The following is a 21,769-nucleotide window of genomic DNA, read 5'->3' on the forward strand; positions in this document are numbered from 1 at the left end:
TCTAAGTGGGTTTCCATTACATATTTGCACAAAATTTTAAGCCATATTTTCAAAATTTCCATAAAAGACAATTGCGAGGTGACTGCGTTTTCACTGAGTGATATTATGCGACTACTCTTGCGATGTTACCTGGTTTTCCTCTCGTGATAGCATTCTGTGAAGCAAGGTGATGGATGTTCAAAAAAATTAGCAGGTTAATGTCTATTGCAGCCACTCGACAAAGCTAATCTAATATCGCCGTAATTTCGTTGTCTCGTATAAGTGTTAAGAAGATCTTGGTCTCTTTCTCCATGTTTTCTAGAATGTTATGTTACTGCGCCTTTTTATTATTATATGGGATTAATGGTGGTTGGCATCCATAAAGTCGCATTACCACCACCCAGTGTTGCACATCATATGAGCTACAAAAGGAAAAAAAAGTTTCCATTGCAGTTTTGCGAAATATGCCTTTTTTTAAAAATCGAAATACCACCTCATGTAAGCGTAAACACTTCTTTGTGATAAACAGGATTTTTTTCCGAAATTGACACGTTTCCATTTGACATGTATTTGCAATTTCAATTTGTGCAGTTTGAGGGTTAATGGAAACCTGCCTTCTGTTATCCACCTACATCAATGAATCTGCATGTTGCCAAATTGGAATCAGAAGTCGGAAAAAACAACATGGCATTTTCACCTTCCAACCTGCAATGCAACGCAGCATAAAAATAAGAAATGGGATTGGTCCAATGATCTCATAAAAACATCAACATGGCAGGAGCAAAACCTGAGTCCTCAGATGGGACAAAGACGTGTTCACAAGCTTCAAATAAAACTTAAAAATCAGTTGTATGATTAGGCACTTCCAAGCTCTTGGTTTATTTTCTAGGGTCAAAGAAAGTACACAGACTAGAGGTCCCTTTATTTAGATAACATATATAATCTCATATTCATTCCGCAAAGTTGAGGTGACTTTCTGATGCATAAACCTCTTGGTCACCTCTTCTCTTGTCCCACGATCACTTGCTGATCAGTCCCAGCCCTTTGCTACATACAATATCAGAGGGAGGCCATCTGTAATAAAGCAACGTCTTTCACAAGCTCCATGAGGTCGAGTAGCAAAAGTTGTGTTAAAACAGAGAACAGTTAAACAAATGCCAAAATAAAAAGTCATAAAAAATTGAGGCAGTATGAAATTAAGAGCAAGGTATGGTTTGTGGTGAAAAGGCTTTGACAAATGTTTTCAAGCACAATGTCCAACAGTTTGAACGACAGTGCAGCTGAACCATGATAGATTTTGGAAAGCTAAGTGCAAATGTGATGAGAATGTCCTTTGAATTTGTGGCTGTCAAAATACACAAGTATATACATCAACATCTGGAATGTGAGCCGATCCTTTGATTCTTCCGATTAGACTTTGGTGAGCGGGTCGGATCATCCATCAGATTTTCTCAGGGTTAAGTAAACACAGTGGATTTATTTGGAGAGCATTTGCAAGTTAACTGCAGAGTAAGACTCTGAACATTTGAGAACTGCTGACAGTTTAGGATATGCACTTGCTTTCCGCTAAGCCCACGCTTACATGAGAAGATCAATATCTATTTCAGCTCTGCATTCAGACAACGACAGGTCTGGAATATGTTTTGCCAAGTTTAACAAAGACTGGAGACATAAAAAACTGCTAATGTAGCTCCATAAGGCATGGAAAAATACAACTTTCAACAACTCTGAAGCTGTCTGATTTACAAATATACTATGTGCTAGCTGGTCAACCCTTTGACTCAAGCACTGGATACGTGGACAGTAATTAAAACAGGGCTCGAACCACCTAAAACAGGACTTTGGGATGCTGTGTCACTGCACACAGAAGGTGTTGGTCAAAAATCACTCCAAAGCTCCCAATAACATGTATTGTTTTGCATTTCCATGTGTTTGAATACAGACAAGACACACCAAATCATGTAAATCAGACAGTTTTGGAAAGTGCACGACTTAATAGGAAACAAATTATTTTTTCAACCCAGAACTAATCTTTCCATGTTTTTGTGTCCACGTGGCTACTGGTATTGAAAGAACGCTGGAATATAATCCATGCGGGCAATTCAGCACAGTCAACATACGTCCGCTAAAAGAGCTTGTTTTTGCCACTGACAGGCTAATTATCACTATGAGTGTCTGAAAACATTAGAGAATGGACCCTACAGAGAAATGAAACATTTCTTTATTCCCCTTTAACACCAAAATTAGGGTTTTTCCAACACGAGAGAACACCCTTAATATAGGCAATGGACTGCATTCCCACTGCCAGTGAACACACCGTGGCAGCACACGAGCTTGCCTTTCTGTCAGCTGCAGTGTGTGTGTGTATTGTTTTGTTGGTGTGTCCATGCAAAGACGGGTGTGAATGCCGATCGCATGCATTCTCACTGCATTAAAAAGCCAGATATTAATGGGTGTTAGCAGGTTTTTTGTGCAGTGGGAATGAGGCTTAAGAGAGCCTGTTTTTGTTTATTTTGAGTGTCTGAAAACAGAGAATGGACCCTACAGAGAAACACGTTTTCTTAACCAAGTCTAGCTAAAGGAGAAGTCTCGTTCTGAAATTTATGTTTTCTGCATTGTCAAAATCAGCTAAATCTTTACCCATGACATCAAAAATCTTTTTCTCAACAAACTCTTCCCACCACCATGGTATCTAAATCTGGCGAATGTTGCCACTGTTGTTTTTTTCCCACAACAGGTGACCCCACATGAGATTTCAGAAAGAGTCTTCCCCATGAGCAAGACTTGGTCCCTTTCCCGTAATGTTATCAGACACTAACAATCTGAGCCTGTCAACAGCAACACAGGCACTTTAGTGAGCATAATAAGTGCACTATGACACTGCAGCCTGTTTGGTGGCTGCAGCACTCTCTCTCCGTACTGGACTTACTTTAAAAAATTGTCTCCTTTTGTCACTTAAGACACAAAAACATGGAAAAATAGGGTCCAGTTTGAAAATGACTTAAGTTTCCCTTTAATTTAATTTTTGAGGGAGCTGTTGAAGCAGCTTATGTGTGCTCCAGTTTGTTTTAAATTCACCAAACACATCCTGGACCTCTCCCTGTACTGTAGAAAAGCTGAAATTCACATTCATCTTCACATTTTTCACAAAATGGGTAAATGACTTGTTTGGTGTTTTGCTTCTAAAATCGGGTGCAGGTAGCATAGCAGAAACCCAAAAGCTGAGGAAAAGATCACCATAAATTAATTTTCTTCCGCATTAAAACCGATCGATAACTTCATTTTTAATTAAATGTACTAATAGGTAAACACTATGTGTGTATTTGAATTCTGCTAACAAACGTAGCTGGCAATTATTGGGTCTGCTTTCCTGAGTTTGTTTCCACCACTAAAATACTAATTTGATCTTCAACATCCACTGGTCTTTTTTCCATATGGGTCATAATCAGCTAACACAGTTAAAAGCTGTGATAGCTGATGTGACCAAATCCCATACATTACACATTTTTAGGGCCATTTGTTTTACCATGGAGATGACTGTGAACCCAGACTAAAACTGTACCCATTCAGAAAAGACATACTGAGTTGCTGAATGTAACCTGGTTTCTATCAGACATGCTCACATTTTGAAAGTGCATCTACTGAGATACAATCTGAGTTCTGCACCAAATTCAGGTTTCAATGTAAATAAAAAAAACTGTCCAGAAGACATTAAAACAGTGTGAGCTATTTTCACTTATTTATGACAGAAAGGTTCATTAATATTTAGTATTTTTATTTTTCCTTCCATTATCATGTTTGCAGAGCTCTGGAATTTGTATTATTCCAGCACTGTTTTACGGAATGCCCTTCACAAGTCTGTCTAATGATGATCTCCGGATTTTGGCTTTTCATTTTTAAAAGTTTTTCCCAAAATATTCAATGGGGCTGAGGTCTAATTAACTGATAAGTCACAGAGGTCAGCGCTCCATCTGCCCGGGACTGTCTGTGTCCATGCATGTGCAGGCTTATTGTCCTTGCTGTCGAATGAATGATCTTTCACGCAACGTTTGACCAAAAGGGATGGAATGTAGGGCGGCATGGTGGCTCAGTGGTTAGCGCTGTCGCCTCACACTGAGAAAATCCTCAGTTCCGATCCAGCAGGCAGTTGTGTGGATTTGGGATTTTTTCCAAGTGCCTGCATGGGTCTCTCCTTTAACAGTCCAAAGACATGCAGGTCAGGTGGGCTGTATGTATGCATCAGCCCTGTACTGGCGACATGTCCAGGGTGTAGCCTTACCCTCAGCCAGTCTGAGCTGTAGCAGTCTCCAGCCCCAAGCATCCCTGCACAGGATCAGCAGGTGTATGCATTGGATGGATTAAGAGGTATCAACTGAGGATACTCTACTAGGTAGTGGACTCAGACTTTCAGTCTGACCACATTAGTTTTCTCCCAGAACTTGATTTGAAAGTCAAAGAATGCTGCGACACCAAATACATCATATCCATAAACTTCAATCACATTTGGAAGAAGATATCCATTTAAAGACTTGACAGGAGTATCAGCTAATCTTTCTTTCCTATACAGCATCACTGCCCTGTACATGGATTGGTACATGTACATCCTGGTGGGTTATTTCAGTCGTAGGTGAGTCCGGATGCTACCTTGAGGAACCTGTGCCATACCTACCATACCTCCGAGAGTTCCAAAGATATAGAAAATAAAGAGGATATGAATCGACATCTTGATTTCAGCCTTACCCATATCATCACCAGCCACCTTAATCAGAGCTCCAGGAGAGTTAATTTCTTTTTTTAGCAAAAGTGAACACAAACGACACATGGGGGTGGGGGGGACATGAAGGATTAACATGGACAGTTATCTGCAAGGAAAAGAAAATGATGGAAGGAGAGGGATGAGAAAAGAGGGCAGCCCATTCTAAAAGTCCAGGCATGGGTCATCTGTCACCATGTCAGGGTCTGATTTCTACCCCAAGAGTACAATGCCACTTGAATGCCACAACTGCTTGCTGTCCTCTTTGTGGTACCCTCATTTGGTGAAGGCGGCCACCACAGCCCATAGCAGCTCGTTGGCGTTGGCCTTCATGCTCTCCCCCTCGGGCTCCAGTTCCAGCAGCTGCCGCACTCTCTTCATGGCAAGGTCGTATTGGTCGTCTAGCAGCGGGGCGAAGGCATTTTCCAGGACGTCGGAGGAATGGGCTAAGAAGATGAGCGCGAGCAGCCGCTTGTCCATTCGATGTGGGTCGTTCACCCACTTGTCCAGTACGGCCTCCTGGACCTTCTTGATGAGCCGCTGCTTGATGTTGTTGTTGGTCAGAGGATGTGTGGTCATGTCAAAAAGCAGGAAGTTCTGCTTCTCGGTGGTGAGGACGCCTTTTTCCACCAGGTTTTTGGCCAGCCGTTCACGGACATTGCGCAGTTGATAATGGAGCTTTAGTGGGTTCCACGTCTCTCCTAAAAACGAGCCAATACAGCAAAAGACAGTTAAAGCTGTCACTAAAACGTGATAATCTCATCAATAAAATGGTGCTGTGACAAAGACAAAACAGTCAGTACTAGAGTCTGAGACATAGGGCTGGGCAATACAGTTTAAACTATATAAATATATTATATATATATATATATATATATATATAGGGATGTACAATAAATATCTTGATATTTTCAAATATCTAAACTAATGTAGACTACTAAAGCACTATTTTAATTAGTTACAAAAAAGTTAAATAAAGTAGCAACTGTTGAATAATTAGGTTAAATAAAGAAAAAAAACTGTTATAATAAAGTTAAAGAAAGTATTCTTATAATTAAATAAACACATTTCTACAATCTTCTACAATCTACTCCTCATCCGTGCCCATGATTTACACCTGAGTCATGTTTTTATCAGCAATAAATGACACCACATTATTTCACCACTTTATCCAAATCAATCTTTTGTTATTCTTTTGATTTAGAAACAGCAGAAATTACACACTGGCCACAGTTAGAGATTTTGGTTTTGTCCATTAATTCCTTCCATATTGTCAGATAAAACACAAAAAGCTTAGAACCATCTGTACAAAGAGTTTGACAGGCTCCTGACAAGAACTAAGACTGCTTTGTTCTATTTATTGACATTTTAATCAGAATTGTTTTATATCTACCTCAGATTTGTGAAATATTCTGCTATTTGGAAATGCTTATCATGCTCTGACAATAAATAGTTGAAACCACAAGCTTTCTTCAACTTTCACTCAGGAGGAAAAATTTTGCCTTTAACCCTTTGAAACCAGAGCTAATTGGCTTAAATGTCTTTCAAAACATGGGAAGAAGGCAATGACCAATGAAAGAAGAAATGATCCAAAATTCTGCAAGAAATAGTACAAGAAAATTACCTGAAAATAAGTTAAAAACTTTTATTAAAAAAAACAACAAAAAAGGAAATTACCTTGAAAGGCCACTAAAAATTATGATAATGCTGTTACATAATTTCAAATATATAATTGTGATCATTTTAAACATAGTTTCCATAGGGTTTTTTTATACAGTTCTCTATACAGTTTCTCTTTGCTTTTTAAAACAATTTTCTAAATATACTAATTTATTGCAATTTGTGGAACATCGTTTACCAAGTTGCCCATTGCCTTTTCCACCATGCATTTTGAAAGAAATCACCACAATTTGCTCAAGGTTCAAAGGTTAAAATACCAATGAAAGGTGTCTGAAAGCAGCGTAAGAAAAGTGTTGTCACTCCAGGTTTGAAAAGGTTAAACCTGAATAAAATCATTTAACTTTTGTAGTACTAAAATTGTCTATATTAACCAATATAAAATATTTTATTGTGATAACATTTTTTGGCATATCGCACAGCCCTATGCTAACACTGTTAGCTCAGTTAGAAACTTCTTCCAAAATCCACTAAATGTGGATTAACAACAAGATCTTTTAACAAAGTCTAAACTAAACTAAACTAAAAGATCATAGACTAAACAGCTGTCTGTTTGGAAGTCATGTTTCTCCAACATATACTCAAAGCTAACATTATCAGCATAAGCCTATAGCATTTTACATTGCAAAAATTAGCTTAGAGGATGGCTGACTTTTCCTATACTCGTAACTTAACCAGTTTACGTGTATTCTTTATGCTTTCTCTTACTCACTGCTGGTTTAAGTCACTGCATCTCCTGACAGAATAGCATGGATGGATTTCAAGCAGCTAATGTTGCAGTTACAAAAAGTTGTTTACATATGACATGTGCTCTGTTGACTCTTAGTTTCTCCAAAAACATTTCCACGTTGATGATTTATTCCTGGAATAGATGAAATTATCCTCATCGTCTTGCTCTTGTCTGCCTGCCATCATCTTCCTGACACTGTGTGACGGTGACACAGAATTTGAAAATAAGGGTCCATCCAAAAGAGGATGATATGGATACATGTTTTCACTTAACATTGATGATACGTGATCGCTGCTTATTTGATATTTCGATGCGGATTGATACATCCAAGTAAAACCCAATAATAGAACAGCTAAAACAGTCTGATGAGTTCAGAAAATTTACTTTGCTGTAGCATAGCCTTTGAAACAAAGCAGAGACAACACTTAGGTTGTTACAATTTTCAAAATCTGAGACGTCATCTCCTCTCACGAAACAGTGTTCGTGCACATCATCCATGTTTGCATCCCAATCAGGTTACTGTAAGCTCACAGAGACTTTCCAAGGGAGAGAAAAGAACTAAAGTGCATGGATCCATTTACAGCTTTAGTTTCAACACCACTGTGTCTTTATTAGATTTCAAGAAGGATATCGAGTCTCATATGACGATATGGCTATTATAATATAATATCTATATATTGCCCAGCCCATTAAGTTAAGAATCCCCACGTGGTCTGATGGCATTGTTTGTATCTCTCCGTTAGGGGTGTAACGGTACAAAAAAATCACAGTTTGGTACCTCAATTTTGAAGTCATGATACAGTTTGGTTCTCAGTTAAGGAGGAAAGTGTAAAAAACTGGTCGTCGTTAAGTAAGAACATTAGTTTATTTAGTTGAAAAATAACAGTTAAACAGTTGTCAGCTGTTAGTGACTCAGCAAGTGTTTCAAATGAAATTAAACATACAAAATAAAATGTCTAAAAATACAGCAGAATACTGCTACAAACTCCTAAGCTCTCCAATAACTAAAAAACTTATCAAGAGCAGCGTTTGCACAACTCTTATTTTCCTTGCAGAGGTGTTACTCAAACTCAAATGGTGCCGTTTCAAATGCATGTGCCAGATGCATAGCTAATTGCCACTGAACAATGTTGGCCCACTGGTTTTGTCATGTCTTTCTCCCTTTTTGTATTTCATGGGAAATCAAAGAGATCCCACACAGGTGATATGAATGACCCCGGAGTGTCCTCAACTTTTGGCTTCTTGCTCCTGTTAGCATTAGCCATCCCATTCACTTGCCATCCAGGCTGGGCTATGCTAACTTTAGCATGCTGTTACTTGCTTTTACTGCACAAGCGTGAGCCGGAGACTAAACGGTCCGCCACATTCTGTGCGAACTCTAACATTAAGTTTTAAGTTCCATAATCAAACAATTCTGTATATTCTAATGTTATTGAGAAGGTAAATTCATTAGAGACTTTTTAAACAAAGTTTAAAAAGTGAAATGACATTTGTCCTTAATCCTGCTACATCTTTGAGGTTGAAGGATGGGTAAAAGGGTATAAGGATGAGATAAATTAATTATTATTAATATTTATAGATTGCGGTCCAACTCCGGACTGAACTGGAAGTGCCTGTACCGTGATGGTTTGTTACAAATATGTGTATTGTTACTTTCCTAGTCTCCATACATACAGAAACAGTGTGGGGCTGAGGGGCGATGAAGCAGCTGAACTCACCACTGAGCAGTTCGATCCAGCTCTGCACCGTCTCCGGAGGCTGGGTGTCTTTGATGTGTTTAAGTGCTTCATCCAGGAGCACGTCACCTGTTGGAGCATCTGACTTACAAATCACCTGCGAATTATAGAATGAACGCAGCCATAGTTATCAGGACAGTCACTGAAATACATACAAAATGTCTTTTTTCTTTGAACTCAATACTCTGCTCACATGGCCAAGTGACATTCACTGGCACATAAGACACTGAAACTGCTTACAGCTAATATGTATATAGCTTGTTTTGCAGTTCACTCACTCAATTAGAACTCTAACTAAACTTGACTTTCATTATTAATTCATTTGTCACAGTCTCCTTAAAGCCCAAGCTGAATTCTTTGTTTCGTCCAAGCAACAGCCCAAAACCCAAACATATTCACTTCACTATGACATCAAACAGAGAAAAGCAGAAAATGCTCACATTGCAGAATCTATGAGTAATGATAATCGAACATTTCTGCTTGATTAAAAAAAATGTTTTCAATAATTTCATTGATTAGTTGATCTGTGAAGGTTATGAAAATAAATGGCAAACTCCTTTTCCCTCACTCACTTTCACTCTGCACTTTACTTTAACGTAGTCTATAAAGTAGCCTGGGAAACAGATGATCTAGCTCATGTTTTATTTGCTTTGACAGATGCATCGGGCTCCTCTCCTGATGAGACAGATTTTCCTCACAGACCTGGCCTGCTCTGAGCCAATCACAACTATTTATCTGATATGGGGCGTGTTGCTGACGATGACTGACAACCTGCAGAATGAGTGAATTAATCTTTATTTCAAACATGAAAAAAAAAAAAAAATAGCCTTCTGATGTGATGTTGTCATTTTTTGGCTAGTGTCATTGACGCACACACAACTCTTGTACACCTTGATGGCTCGCTGTGTCATAGGAGGTCTACAGGACTAAGTCATTTGTGATACTGATCGCCTTCATGCCAGGTAAATTGGTCGACCCATGGAAAAATCACCTTGCCGGAAAGTGTAGGGATCGTACCCAATGTTTTTAGAAATTTTCGGATGATAGCTGCAGCATGCAGGTCCATATAAAGCTTGAGAGTTTTCACTTTCCTCCATTTCCAACCGGTGTTTTTCACATCCTGCCCATCATCTGACCTTTGCGTATCATTGGGATCACATGACTAAAAACAAATTACTAAATAACAAAACAGTTTTGGACTTTTATTGTGAAGAATTTTTAAGACATGAAACATCAGCGGCTTTACTTACAACAAGCGCATCATGCACTTGCACTATTTATTAAACCTTTATGGTCAGTGCATGTGTTATTTATTATAAAGCTGTTTATATTTGATTTATTCATTCAGCAGCATTTAAATCCATCATTCTGATGTTCAAAACTAGGAGAGGATAAGAGACATGAGTTTGCTTTTTTTTGTTACAAGAGACTTTTAAGTTTAAGTCCAGCACTTTGATATATGTTATGTAAGTCAAGCACTTTGATATGTCTTATAGAATGTGGTCTTTTTAAAGCCCTGTCTGCACAGTAAACATCTCAGACTATGGGTGCAAAACATTTTTTTTGTTGACACCCCCACCCCCACACTATTGTGTGACAGAATCTTAATTCACATTTTAGTAAGAATCGTGCAGTCCAAGTTTACATTCGCCTGTTCTTCAGCGCTACCTTACATGTTTTTTGCTCTGATTGGTTGTAGGTCTACCTAATTGCATCCAGAGGCATTTACAGCCATTGATAATGCCTGCTGGAGATAAAATTAACTGAGAGGTCCCAGACTGACTTGCATTTGTGATTTTGTCTGCTGATGTCAGGCCACCAGTAAAGATGAAGGAATATGGAACAGTTGAGAGTTTAGGTGTTGTTATGAGATTTCTGGAGTTGGTCATGCTTCTTTGCAAATATGCACATGCCTCACCCAACATGCGTTAAGGTGAGGCGGAAAACAAAGAGCACCAGACGGAACTATTTATATAGTAAAAAGAAATATGTGTCCTACCTTCCTGGCCAGCAGACCTTTCCTCCTCATGCCACAAGCTTCCAGCTGAAGACGTCCTCGCAGGGCCAGTTCAATCAGCATGCACCCTCGCAGCCCTGATGAAATGCAGTCATTCCAGAACGAGGTGTAGCCCTACATCATGGAAACACATTATTTGCAAGCTGGTTTGTCAGAAAATTATCATGCATTTACAAAAGTTCAGTTTATACTAACAAAAGAGTTCACTTGACCCAGGAAGGCTAACTGATAAATCACAGTGTCTACACATATCAGACACCTACATTTAATGCTTTTTATGACGTTTGCAAGATGATTTTTAAACAAATTTAAGACCAATCGTATTTTTTTATTCAAGCATTGCAGGCTGGTATAAAGATAAGAACTATGCATGTAGTCCCATGCAGAGGTACATTTTTTGCAGGAATATGGTTTAGAGCTTTAATTCTCTGCCCAACTTGATGGCCCACTCTCTACTGCCTCAGGCTTGAATCAGGTCGGGTTCTTGCCAAATTAACATTTATTTATTTATTTATATGAAACTTGTGAACTGTTTAATGCTTAAATGACACTTTGGCAGGATTTTTAATGGACTGAATCAAGAAGCAAAGAGAGAGAAAGAAAGAGAGAGAGAGCGAGAGAGAGAGAATGACATGTAGAGAACCGTGGAAGAGACAGAGCGCAGACGAGAGAGGGACAGAAAACAAGAGAAAGAGAAAGAATGGCTGCAAGGCAAATTGGTTGGCAGTTTCTGCTTCTCCCTCCCCTGCAGTGGAAGAGATGTGCATAACTTGCAGTGGAGAGAGGTGATCAACATGTACGCAGTACATCTCTAACTGTGCATCTGTTAAATATAAAGTATAATATACTATAGGCCTATTTTGACAGTAAAAATTCAGATTTTTATCGGGCTTCGGGCCCAAAACTGCTCCTGTGGGTCAGGCTCGGGTTGGGCTTGAACAGAAACTTTGCGGGTTTATGTAGGGTCAGGCCGGACATTTTGGGCTACGATCAAAGCTCTAATATGGTTATTGGAGTGACTTAGGTTAGTCTGCATTTTGCCAACAGGTTGGTGGAAATATAAAGTAAAGGACAGTATAAGGTTCAGTGGTAGATTGAAAGATTTTTAAGATCAGAAATTTGGAATTTCATGCAGAGGAGCTTGACTCACTTTAAAAAATTAAAAATAATACATGGAATTAAGTCGAATGTCTGTGGCAAGTTAAGACCTCACAAATTCAAATTCAAGACTATTTAACGACTTTGAAGGCCTGACATTTTAAAAGTTGAATTTAAGACGCTATAACATTTTAAGCACATACAGATGGAATGGTTGTAACACTTTTTGGCATCCATAGTATGGCACTGAATCTGTACTCGCTGGCCCAAACATTACAGCTGCTGAGCTGGCATTACATTTTGACAACACCACCTTTGTATGTGCGTGTTCTCCTTCAGGCATCTGACTAGAGACTGAATATAAAATGGAGACAGACGACTGCAAGCTAGAAGGAAAATCATGGCCATTTGTGAATGGCTTAAAAAGCCAAATCTTTGACAATTGACAATCTAGTAATCGGTGATAGAGACAATAGTAAGTACATCATTGTTAACAGGCATTTGTACCAACATGCCTCAGTACCCATGAGGCCATGTCTGGCTTCAGTTAAAGAAAAAAGTCAGCAAGGCTGTGATTGAGACTTGTGGTCCAAGCAGTAAATGAACCTATAAATGCAAGGCAATCCAATGTCACCAAAGTATTTCTGGACATAAAGACAGTCCTCACATAACACTAAGGTGTCTCTGCAGTAGAAAGACACAAATACTTCTGAAGTTGGTGCTATATGACTTGAGAAAACAGATGCTCAACAGGTAGAAAACCTACAACTACCAGAATGCAGTGTGTTACAGAAGAACAATAAACGCGCCCGTTGGTGGGTGACATTTAAACAATGGTGTCTGGCAATCATGTATTCCAGATGAATGGTAAGCTAAAACATGTTACTGAAAACATTTGAGGTGAGAAATATGCAACGCAGTCACAGAATATTGGTTTACGTTTTACATCAGCGCTGCTTAGTTTTACTGTCTGATCTCAGTTTATGATTTCACTTTGCAGGAAGCAGCGTGGCACCCGCTTCCTGTTCACAAACTCTTGCTATTACAGCTATACAGGGTGTTAAATTATGTTTCTGAAATCATTTTAGGGAAAAATGGGCAATGCAATAACATTATCTTGCTCTATTTGATCACCTCTTCCAAGTTTAACATATGATAGGATTTTGGCCCAAGTTTGACAGATAGAGAGAAGTATGTAAGTCTCTTGATCCTACAGGCAATACGAAATTGTGGAAGTACAGCCTGCAGTTCCAACAGCAACAAAAGCCAGCAATACTTTGCCAAATAGCATAAATTATGTAATTTTGGGTTGTTTTGCCAGAGTTAGGGGGTTATTTAGACAATGGTAAGGTGTAGAGAAGTTTGCCATTGTTCATCTACACATACTACCCTTATTGTTTGGTTACAAAGCTGGTTGAAAATCTACAAAATATCCCTATCAGATTTCTATAGATTAAACAGTGTCTCATCTCTTTATGAGTAAATCTGCAGATAAAGGGGTGGAGACTATGCAGTATAAAACGAAAAAATGCTGGTTAGGTATACATAGTTATATACATCACTAGGATGGGAAATGTCACGTTTTCTTTCTAGAGTACTTTGACAGTGTTAACTGTAAGACTGAAATGTGTCAAAATGTAATATAGATGGACAAAGCACAATTATTTGACACTGACAAAAAAAGACTAGCAATTTGTTGTAAAATTGTAAAGTATATGTTTTGAATGTTGATCTTTCTTCATGATGTCAGCTTACTGTTTTAAAGTTTTGGAAAGGAAATGGACACCTGTTGAAAGCTCCTCAGGCATTTAAAAATTACCTGTCTCACCTTGGTTTGACACAGATGGTCTCCATTCAAACTACCATTAAAACTCAATACTCAACTGTGTACACTTATGATGATTACAATGCATTTTAGAGTCATTTGTAAATGTTGGCTTTCACTTGAGCTTTACATATTTTTTTAACAGTGTCAACAAATCCTAATTAACTCCAGTGGCAAGAGATGAGGACAAAAATAAACAAAACAGGAAAAAATGGGTATTGGTACTAACGTTACTGTCTCCCTCTCCCTCTGAGTGTACTCGTCTGTTTAATTAGTGATAAGGTCACATTACAAAATGACTCTAAAGCAGCAGCAGATAAAATGGCTCACCGTGCGACATACAGAATGCTTGGAAACGTGCATTTATCCTAACAGATTATTAACCAATCTCACGGTATTAGAATTTCACCGGTCACTGTTAGCAGTCGTTTTCCGTACTTCCAGTTAAGCTAACTCACTAACGTTAGCCGACAGGCAAACCATAACAACAAAGACTATTTGTCACAGAACAATATTCACTTCACCGACTACCACTGTTCAATAAATGTAAAAGAAAACCTCCTAACGTTTCGCCAAAAGACATTACACAGCTCCGTGTTCACCTCTGTGGCCTATTATTGTTGTTAGCTACAGCTAGCAAACAAGGATGCTAACGTTAACTAAAGCTACGTCGGATAGGCAAATATAGCTAACGTTAGCATGGTAAACGTCCCATCGTCTTTAGATTTACCTTCATTTTACAGCGTTAGAGGCCACAGTGTATTTGCCATTACCTCTCGGTCCTTCAGTCCTAACAACAGCACTTCTTCCATCAAGGTGAGACGTGTTTCTTTGGAGTCTCCGGTATCATCGTCGTCCTGGTCGTCCCCCCGTCGGGGCTCGTGGTCCTCCTCGCCGGACGGACGGTCTTTGTCAGCGGCGTTGCGCGAGGCTTCAGTCCGCCTCTGCACGAGGCCCGAATTCCGCTGAACCAGGGTAGTCATGTCTGCCGGCAACTTAGCTAAACAACGACGAAAACAAAACGCGTCGGACTACGCTGCCCGAGATGTTTGACACTACTACTTGTTGTGAACCATGTAGCAGTTGGTTCGAGTGTGTGGAGGACTGCCTACAGCGGCCCGAGCACCCTTGTCATCTGGAGAATTGCTCCCCTTCCTTCACTTCGTCCGCAGCAATATAATGTCTATCTAATATGGCGCCGTGTGGTGAATGTGGTACCGAACTTATCCAGCAGGTAGAGGCCGAGATAACCTCAAAACAGGATTCAACTAACTTCAAGTTTAGTTTAAAGCCGTATCAGCCAATTTGATAAACAGATGAATACAGACATCTTTTATTCTGCATCATGTTAGAAGAAAAGAAACAAAAAACGCCACCTGATAAGTATACAGTACAGCCAAAGAATTTAGGGACTGTTCTTTATTTATAAGAAGAGTGGGGTGGCTGGGATGTGAGTTTTTTTTTTTTTATGACAAATATTTTTTTTCCCTGAGTGACCTGGGTTGAAATGCATGACCACCTTCAGCTAAAAACAAACAAGAAATGTACCCTTTTATGTTTGGAGGTGAAAAATTGAAGACAAAGTCCTGGACTAAAACAATTAATTAATTAATTAAATGATTAAGTTTTTCACTCTTTTCGCACATGCTGGTTAGTTCGTCCAAACTTTATTTTGGGCCAAATTTTAAATGAGACATGTCAAATAAAGGGATTTTGATGAAATACTCCTATGCTGTTTTAAATGATGGAGGATAGGGACCATGTTAAAGAAAAAAAAAATTACATTTTGAGAATAGTCATAATATTACAGAAAAAAAAGTTGTAATATTGAGAAAAAAAAGTTCTATTACTATGAGGGAAAAAAACACATGTACATTTACCATAATGAAGTCGTAATATTATGAGGTTAAACTGGTAATATAGTCATAGATTAACACCAGAGAGCTGGGTAATATGGTAAGATCCTGTGTCCATTTTCAACCTTCAAATCTCCTAATTTTGACCATTGATCTATAACTATTACCTGACTCTCCCAACTTAATCTGTGACTTCATTCCTCAAAAAAGTTTTTTAAAAAAAAGTTTAATCTCATAATATTATGATTGGGGCTGGCAAGGGTGTGACTTTTTTTTTCTACTTTTCCAAGCCATGGGTGACTTGGGGGAAATGCACAACCCTTCCTCCACCTTCAATTAGTTATTCGTTTCTCTTTGATGTTTGAAAGTGAAAAATTGTCATGCATGCTGGTAAGTTTGTGCAAACAATTTATTTTTGGCCAAATTTTATATAACCTTTATTTAACCAGATAAAAACCCATTGAGATCAGGATCTCTTTCACAAGGGTGACCTGGCTAAGAGGTCGGCAGCACATGTCATAAACAGTAACATACATGTGACAGTACAGATTAATATTTACAGTTTTGGTTGTAGATGCAATACTGTTTTCTGTAAGAAGTGTTGGAGCTAAAACACAACAGTAAATAAAAAAATTAAGATTTAAAACACAGGAACTGTTCAATGGTCTCACGCCGTCTGCCCCTCAGGATAGAATGGAAAGTAAAGGTGGAATAAATTCAGAGAGTTTCAGTTTAATCTGTAGAGTGTTCCACGCAGAGGGGGCAGCAAAGCTGAAAGCTCTTTTACCAAATTCTGTCCTTGCCCGAGGAACAGATAAAAGAAGAGTAGCACAAGAACACAAGGCATAGCAACTGCTTGTTTTCTGCAATAAAGCACACTAATAAGGGGGAAACAAGCCTAAAACAGCCTTATAAATTAGGGTGAGCCAATGTGTGTATCTGCGAACACTCAGAGAGGGCAAGTTTGATTTTAACTGAGACATGTAGAATAACTGGTTCTAATGAGATTTCACAAGGTTATTTTCAGATCAGATTTGGTTATGTTTTTGTCTGATGCACATGAGGTGTCCAAGGACCAAATCCTACTATGATTTCTTTCTTTCTTGCAATGATAAATGGTATAATTGTAGCGATTTTGAAGAAAAAATGCCTTCCAAACCAGGGTTTTTTTCTTTAAAACCTGGCCGTGAGATAAATACATAATACAACCATTAAAATGTGCATATGTTATTGCATATTTTAATGCATTACTGTAATGTACTCAGTTCAACGAAGTTCATGTTATTAAGGTGCACTAAGTAACTCTAACTTGTGTATAGGAGGTGTAACAGCTGGTCTGTAATGTTTCAAACAACTCTGACATATATTCAATAAAAATGGTCATCAAGGAAAACACTAATCTGAGCACAGTAAGGTCATTTATTTTCAAAAAACTGCAGCAGCACACCTGGATCAAAGTGATTCATAGAAAAAAACTTAATAGGAGGTAAGTTTAATTGTCTGATATGCATTCAGTTCAGCTTTATTGGAAAAAAGACAAAAAAGAAAAGATAAGAAAAACCAAGACATTACCTGAAAAAAGTGCTCAAAGATAATAATAATTCTGTAAAATAATTTCAATATATAAGTATGATAATTAGAAATACAGTTTGAACACGTTTTACTATTATGTTTTTTTTTTCAAATCTAATTTGTTGCAATTAACAGAAAATGTCCCATGCTTAAAAAAAAAGCAAACCAATGTGCGCAGGGTTCAAAGGTTTTAAACACTTGTGAAGGCGTCTGAACAGAACACAAGAAAACTGATATTGATCCAGGTTTGAAAGGGTTAATTGGTCGAGCGACATAAACAATAGGTTTTACAAAGTAAAAAAAGTTCTTGCTAAAAATATCAGCCAAGACTTCACAACTCGTGAACTTGGAGTGCTCAGAAAATTTCCACTTATGACGGAGTGACTACCACACAGAGCAAGGCGTTCATACTGATGCACCCCATAAACACGACTCCATTTAAAGGCAGCAAGACTGCAAACACATCATGAAGCTTAAAGAACCATCAAAAGACCAAAAAACAAGTGACTTTCATATTTCAAATGTCATTTTCCATATTTAGTGACTTCAATCATTTCACAGATAAAAAACTAAATGAGTCAACAAACAATAATCCAAGAATGCCCATGAGCAATAAATATTGTGAAAAAAAAAAGAAAAAATGCAGATACATTTATACAAATACAAACTGACAGACAGTTGAAGCTGATAGGGGTGACATTTTTCTGTAGGCTGATGTGAAAGTTAGCATCGCCCTGGTTTCCTCGCCAGAAAGCCTATGGGATTTGTCCAATGGATTTAGGATCATTGAGAAAAATAAGCTCTGTAGCAAATGAACGTTTATGATACTTGCATGTTTTGTTCAGCAATATAATCCTCACAAATGAACACCACTTTCAGGATTTTTGAAGCCTAAATGCAATCATCAGAGGTAAAAAGGTAATGGCTATAAATAAAATATACAACGGTCGCTTGATTTAACGTCGCCACCACAGTGAGACTGTAAAGTCGTGCTCAGTGGGGTCTGACATGATGATGTTATGTAGTTTCATTTACCACTTATTAGCAATCGCCTTTTTGAAGACACACAAAAGCTTCAAATCTCACAGTGGGGAATTTACTGACTTGTTTTATGTCATAGAACAAAATGTGAAAGTCTTCTCAGCTTGTGGTAACCGCAGGCCTTATTTCAAGCTTTTCACCAGAAACCCATTCAAAAAAACCACTGACTTTGACAAGGGAACCAGAGGTGCTGAAATGCCAAATCATTTCCGGGTTTAAGGATTCATTCCAGAGGTTCTCTGCATGAGTTGTTATTATTAATTATTGGGGAACATTGCTAACTCTCATTCCTGACTCGCTTCCATGAACACTGTGATGATCTGCAGCTGGTTTATTGAGGGGTTCCCAAAAACAGCCTAAAGAAAACTGGAGATGCAACGTTTGTCAGTTACGCTCCAAAGCTCTGAAACACACTGCCTATAGACCATAGGCCACCTCGATAAATATTTTAAAACGAGAACTAAAAATGTATCTGTCTTAACTGCTTAGCTTCACCCTTTAGCACAGTTGCACCTCTTTAGAATGTTAAATGTGTTTTTTCCTTCATTTTATACACTCTATTTTGAGCTTTATTTTTATAAATATTATCTAAATGAGCATTCTAGTTTTATCCCTATTTGTATCTTATTTTTACTACTATTATCAAGTGGGTTTTATCAGTGTGAAAATGAATTGTGTATATTCTTTTCTGATCTTCTCTTATTTTTAAATGCAGGTTTTATTATGTCTTTATGTCTTTTCATGTGAAGACCTTGGTGCATGTTATTTCTTTGTTGTGATGCACATTGAGCTGGATTTCCTGTATAAAAGGTGCTATACAAATAAAGTTTATAATAATAATAACAATAATAATAAGGTGTTGGTGTTTTAAAAAATAAGATATAAAAAATGTATGCAACATTTCTATGTATAAACAATATGGGCCATTATTATGATCATTATTATTATTATTATTATAGGTGTATTGAAAATTTTGATATATTAATGTTCTCGTGCATCGGTGGGAGGAAATGTATCAGTAGCACCCCCTATTGATTTTCAATGAATGGGCCCCTGCAGCACCTTTTACCTAGAGCTGTGAAACTTTGGAGACCTGTGTAACACCCCAAGTCCTACAAAAAAGTCTCTTGGGGTCATACCGTAAAAGCAACAGGAAGTCAGCCATTTTGATTTTAAGTTTTAATTTTGGTGTATTTTTGGCCATTTTCCGAGGTTGTAATTCTTCAAATTTCTCTTAGAGCTTTCATCAAATTGACTTCAAATTTTATGGCTACCCTCACAAGACATTTGACATCAAAAGTTATTCAAGTCATGAGTTTTCATCACACTGTGTGACCCTTATGAGGCATCTAATTTGCATGTTCTGCTATGAACCAAGAAGTAAACAGAGAGTGGTATGTAACTCTGCTGTAAATGGTCCAATATGACCCAAATTTCACATGTTTGATAGGAGTCCTGCCCTGAACACATCTATATGACAATTTTAAGCGATATTGAGAGCACCACCTATTGGCACAGAAAGGGCAAAATTTTACACGAAGATGTCCAGCTCCTAGCAGGTTGACTCAGTTGATCTCAAAATGGTTTCAAAAAATCCTTAAGATGCTTAAAAATTAATATTTAGAGTTTTCGTTGAAAGGCGTTACCGTGGTGGGGTGGACAATTTTGTTTGTTTTGTTGTTTCAACAGGACATTATTCAACTTCACCCCAGATGGTCAGATCTTTACAAAATTTCACTGACTTAATAAGTGTTCAGGACTGAAGAGATTCGTAGTGCAATTTTGAATCTTAGTCATAGCACCACCTATTGGTAGCAGGAAGTTACTTTTTTTACTCTTTGATTTTTCCCCTGTAGCAGGTTAACTGGATTGACCTCATATTCAAGTAGAATACTGTAAAGACCTTCATGATGCACAGAAGTAAAGCTTTTGAATTTTCATCAAATGCTGTTGCCAAAGTTACACATTATTCCCCATAAAACTGTAAGCACTTGTTGACAGGTAAGGCATGCACCAAAACTCACCAAACGTGACACACACATCAGAAATCCTAAAATGTGATATCTGATATGATTTGTTTTGCACTGATGTGCCAAAATGGCTCTGTAGCGCCCCCTGCAAAATTTCAACGAAGAAGCCCCTGCGGTACATTTCATCTAGAGCTCCGAGTAGGGACATGGTCCAATCTGCACCAAACTTCACATGTTTGATGACAGTCTTGCCCCAAACACATCTACATGACAACCATTACCATTACTTATAGCGCTTTCTACTGGCAATATGAAATGTCATGGAAATTACATGCTTTCTTCATTGATGGAATGCTCCTACAGATTTTATCTGATTGACTTCAAATCTGGTGACAAAAGCTTTAAGACTTTAAGAAGAATGATGCCTCCCTCTGAAGTATAGGTTTTCCATGAACGCTGTTGCCAGGGATACCAAGTAGTCCCTGCCAAACAGGAAGTTATTTTAATTTCACTTTGCATCGACTGATTGGACCCTAATTTCACTGTTGTGATCAGGCTGCAGCCCTGAACACATCAACATGTCATTTAACTATGATACTCACTGAGCCACCTACTGGCGACAGGAAGTAAGCCTTGTAACACAACTATCCTTTGATTTACATGAAATTGACATGGTTTGGTCTACAAATGATGTAGAACAAGGTAACGGAGATTTTGTGTGTGGCCTCCAGCGCCACATAGTGGCCGCAGGAAGTACTACACCATGTGAAATATCTCACTCAAGGGTTTAAACTCTTTGTGTACTTTTTCCGACTTTCACTGAAATGGACGATTGCGTCACTCTGAGTCCTGCCAGTAGCCCCAACTTGCATAGGGGTGCGAGGGCCTGTTCATCGCTGCTTGCAGCTTTAATTATTATTATTATCATAACATCAACGTATATTAAAGTCAGGATTCCTACATATTTTCATGGGAAAAAATTCAAAACTTTTCCATGACTTTTCAAGGAGCAATTATAATATTTCCATAATCATTAACAATATATATCACTAAAATAGCTCTATCCAAGAAATATAGTGTAACTTAAATTAGTAGTGGTGCATAGTATAGGAATGATAACTCTGAGATTCATGACCCCACATGTTAAATCACAGTTGGTTTTCTCTCAGTCAAACAGGCCAGATTCAACTATTCTATTCTTCTAACATAGTTGTAGCTGGTGTAGAGCTGGAGAGAGGCAGAATGTGGAGAGAGATGGTAAACCAAACATCACAATAAGCGCATATTAGAGCTTCTTTACACCAACAGCTACAGAAAATACATTTGCTGTTATATAACATTATATTAAAGGTTACCATTGCAGGATTACTAAACCAATTTCTTCAACACAACAGCATTCCATGATTTTACCAAAACTTTATAGGATCTTACTGATTCCATGACTTTCCCAGACATGGAAAACAAGATTGTTGAATTCCATGATTTTTCCATGTTTTCCATGACTGTGCAAGCCCT

The 21,769-nt window shown here is 38.1% G+C and overlaps 1 protein-coding gene across 1 annotated transcript; it reads right to left on the minus strand.

The window, feature by feature from the left end:
• Positions 1-4,799: 4,799 nt before the first annotated feature.
• golph3a (golgi phosphoprotein 3a) lies at positions 4,800-15,000 on the minus strand. The gene is made up of 4 exons (XM_042488731.1): positions 14,589-15,000; positions 10,875-11,006; positions 8,858-8,972; positions 4,800-5,433 (listed from the first exon to the last, which is right to left on the minus strand). The coding sequence occupies exons 1-4, from the start codon at positions 14,796-14,798 to the stop codon at positions 5,009-5,011; spliced, it is 882 nt and encodes a 293-aa protein (XP_042344665.1). The 5' UTR covers positions 14,799-15,000; the 3' UTR covers positions 4,800-5,008.
• Positions 15,001-21,769: the final 6,769 nt, after the last annotated feature.

This window comes from Plectropomus leopardus, chromosome 6, assembly GCF_008729295.1.
Source record: "Plectropomus leopardus isolate mb chromosome 6, YSFRI_Pleo_2.0, whole genome shotgun sequence".
In the NCBI taxonomy this organism is placed as follows: Eukaryota; Metazoa; Chordata; class Actinopteri; order Perciformes; family Serranidae; genus Plectropomus; species Plectropomus leopardus.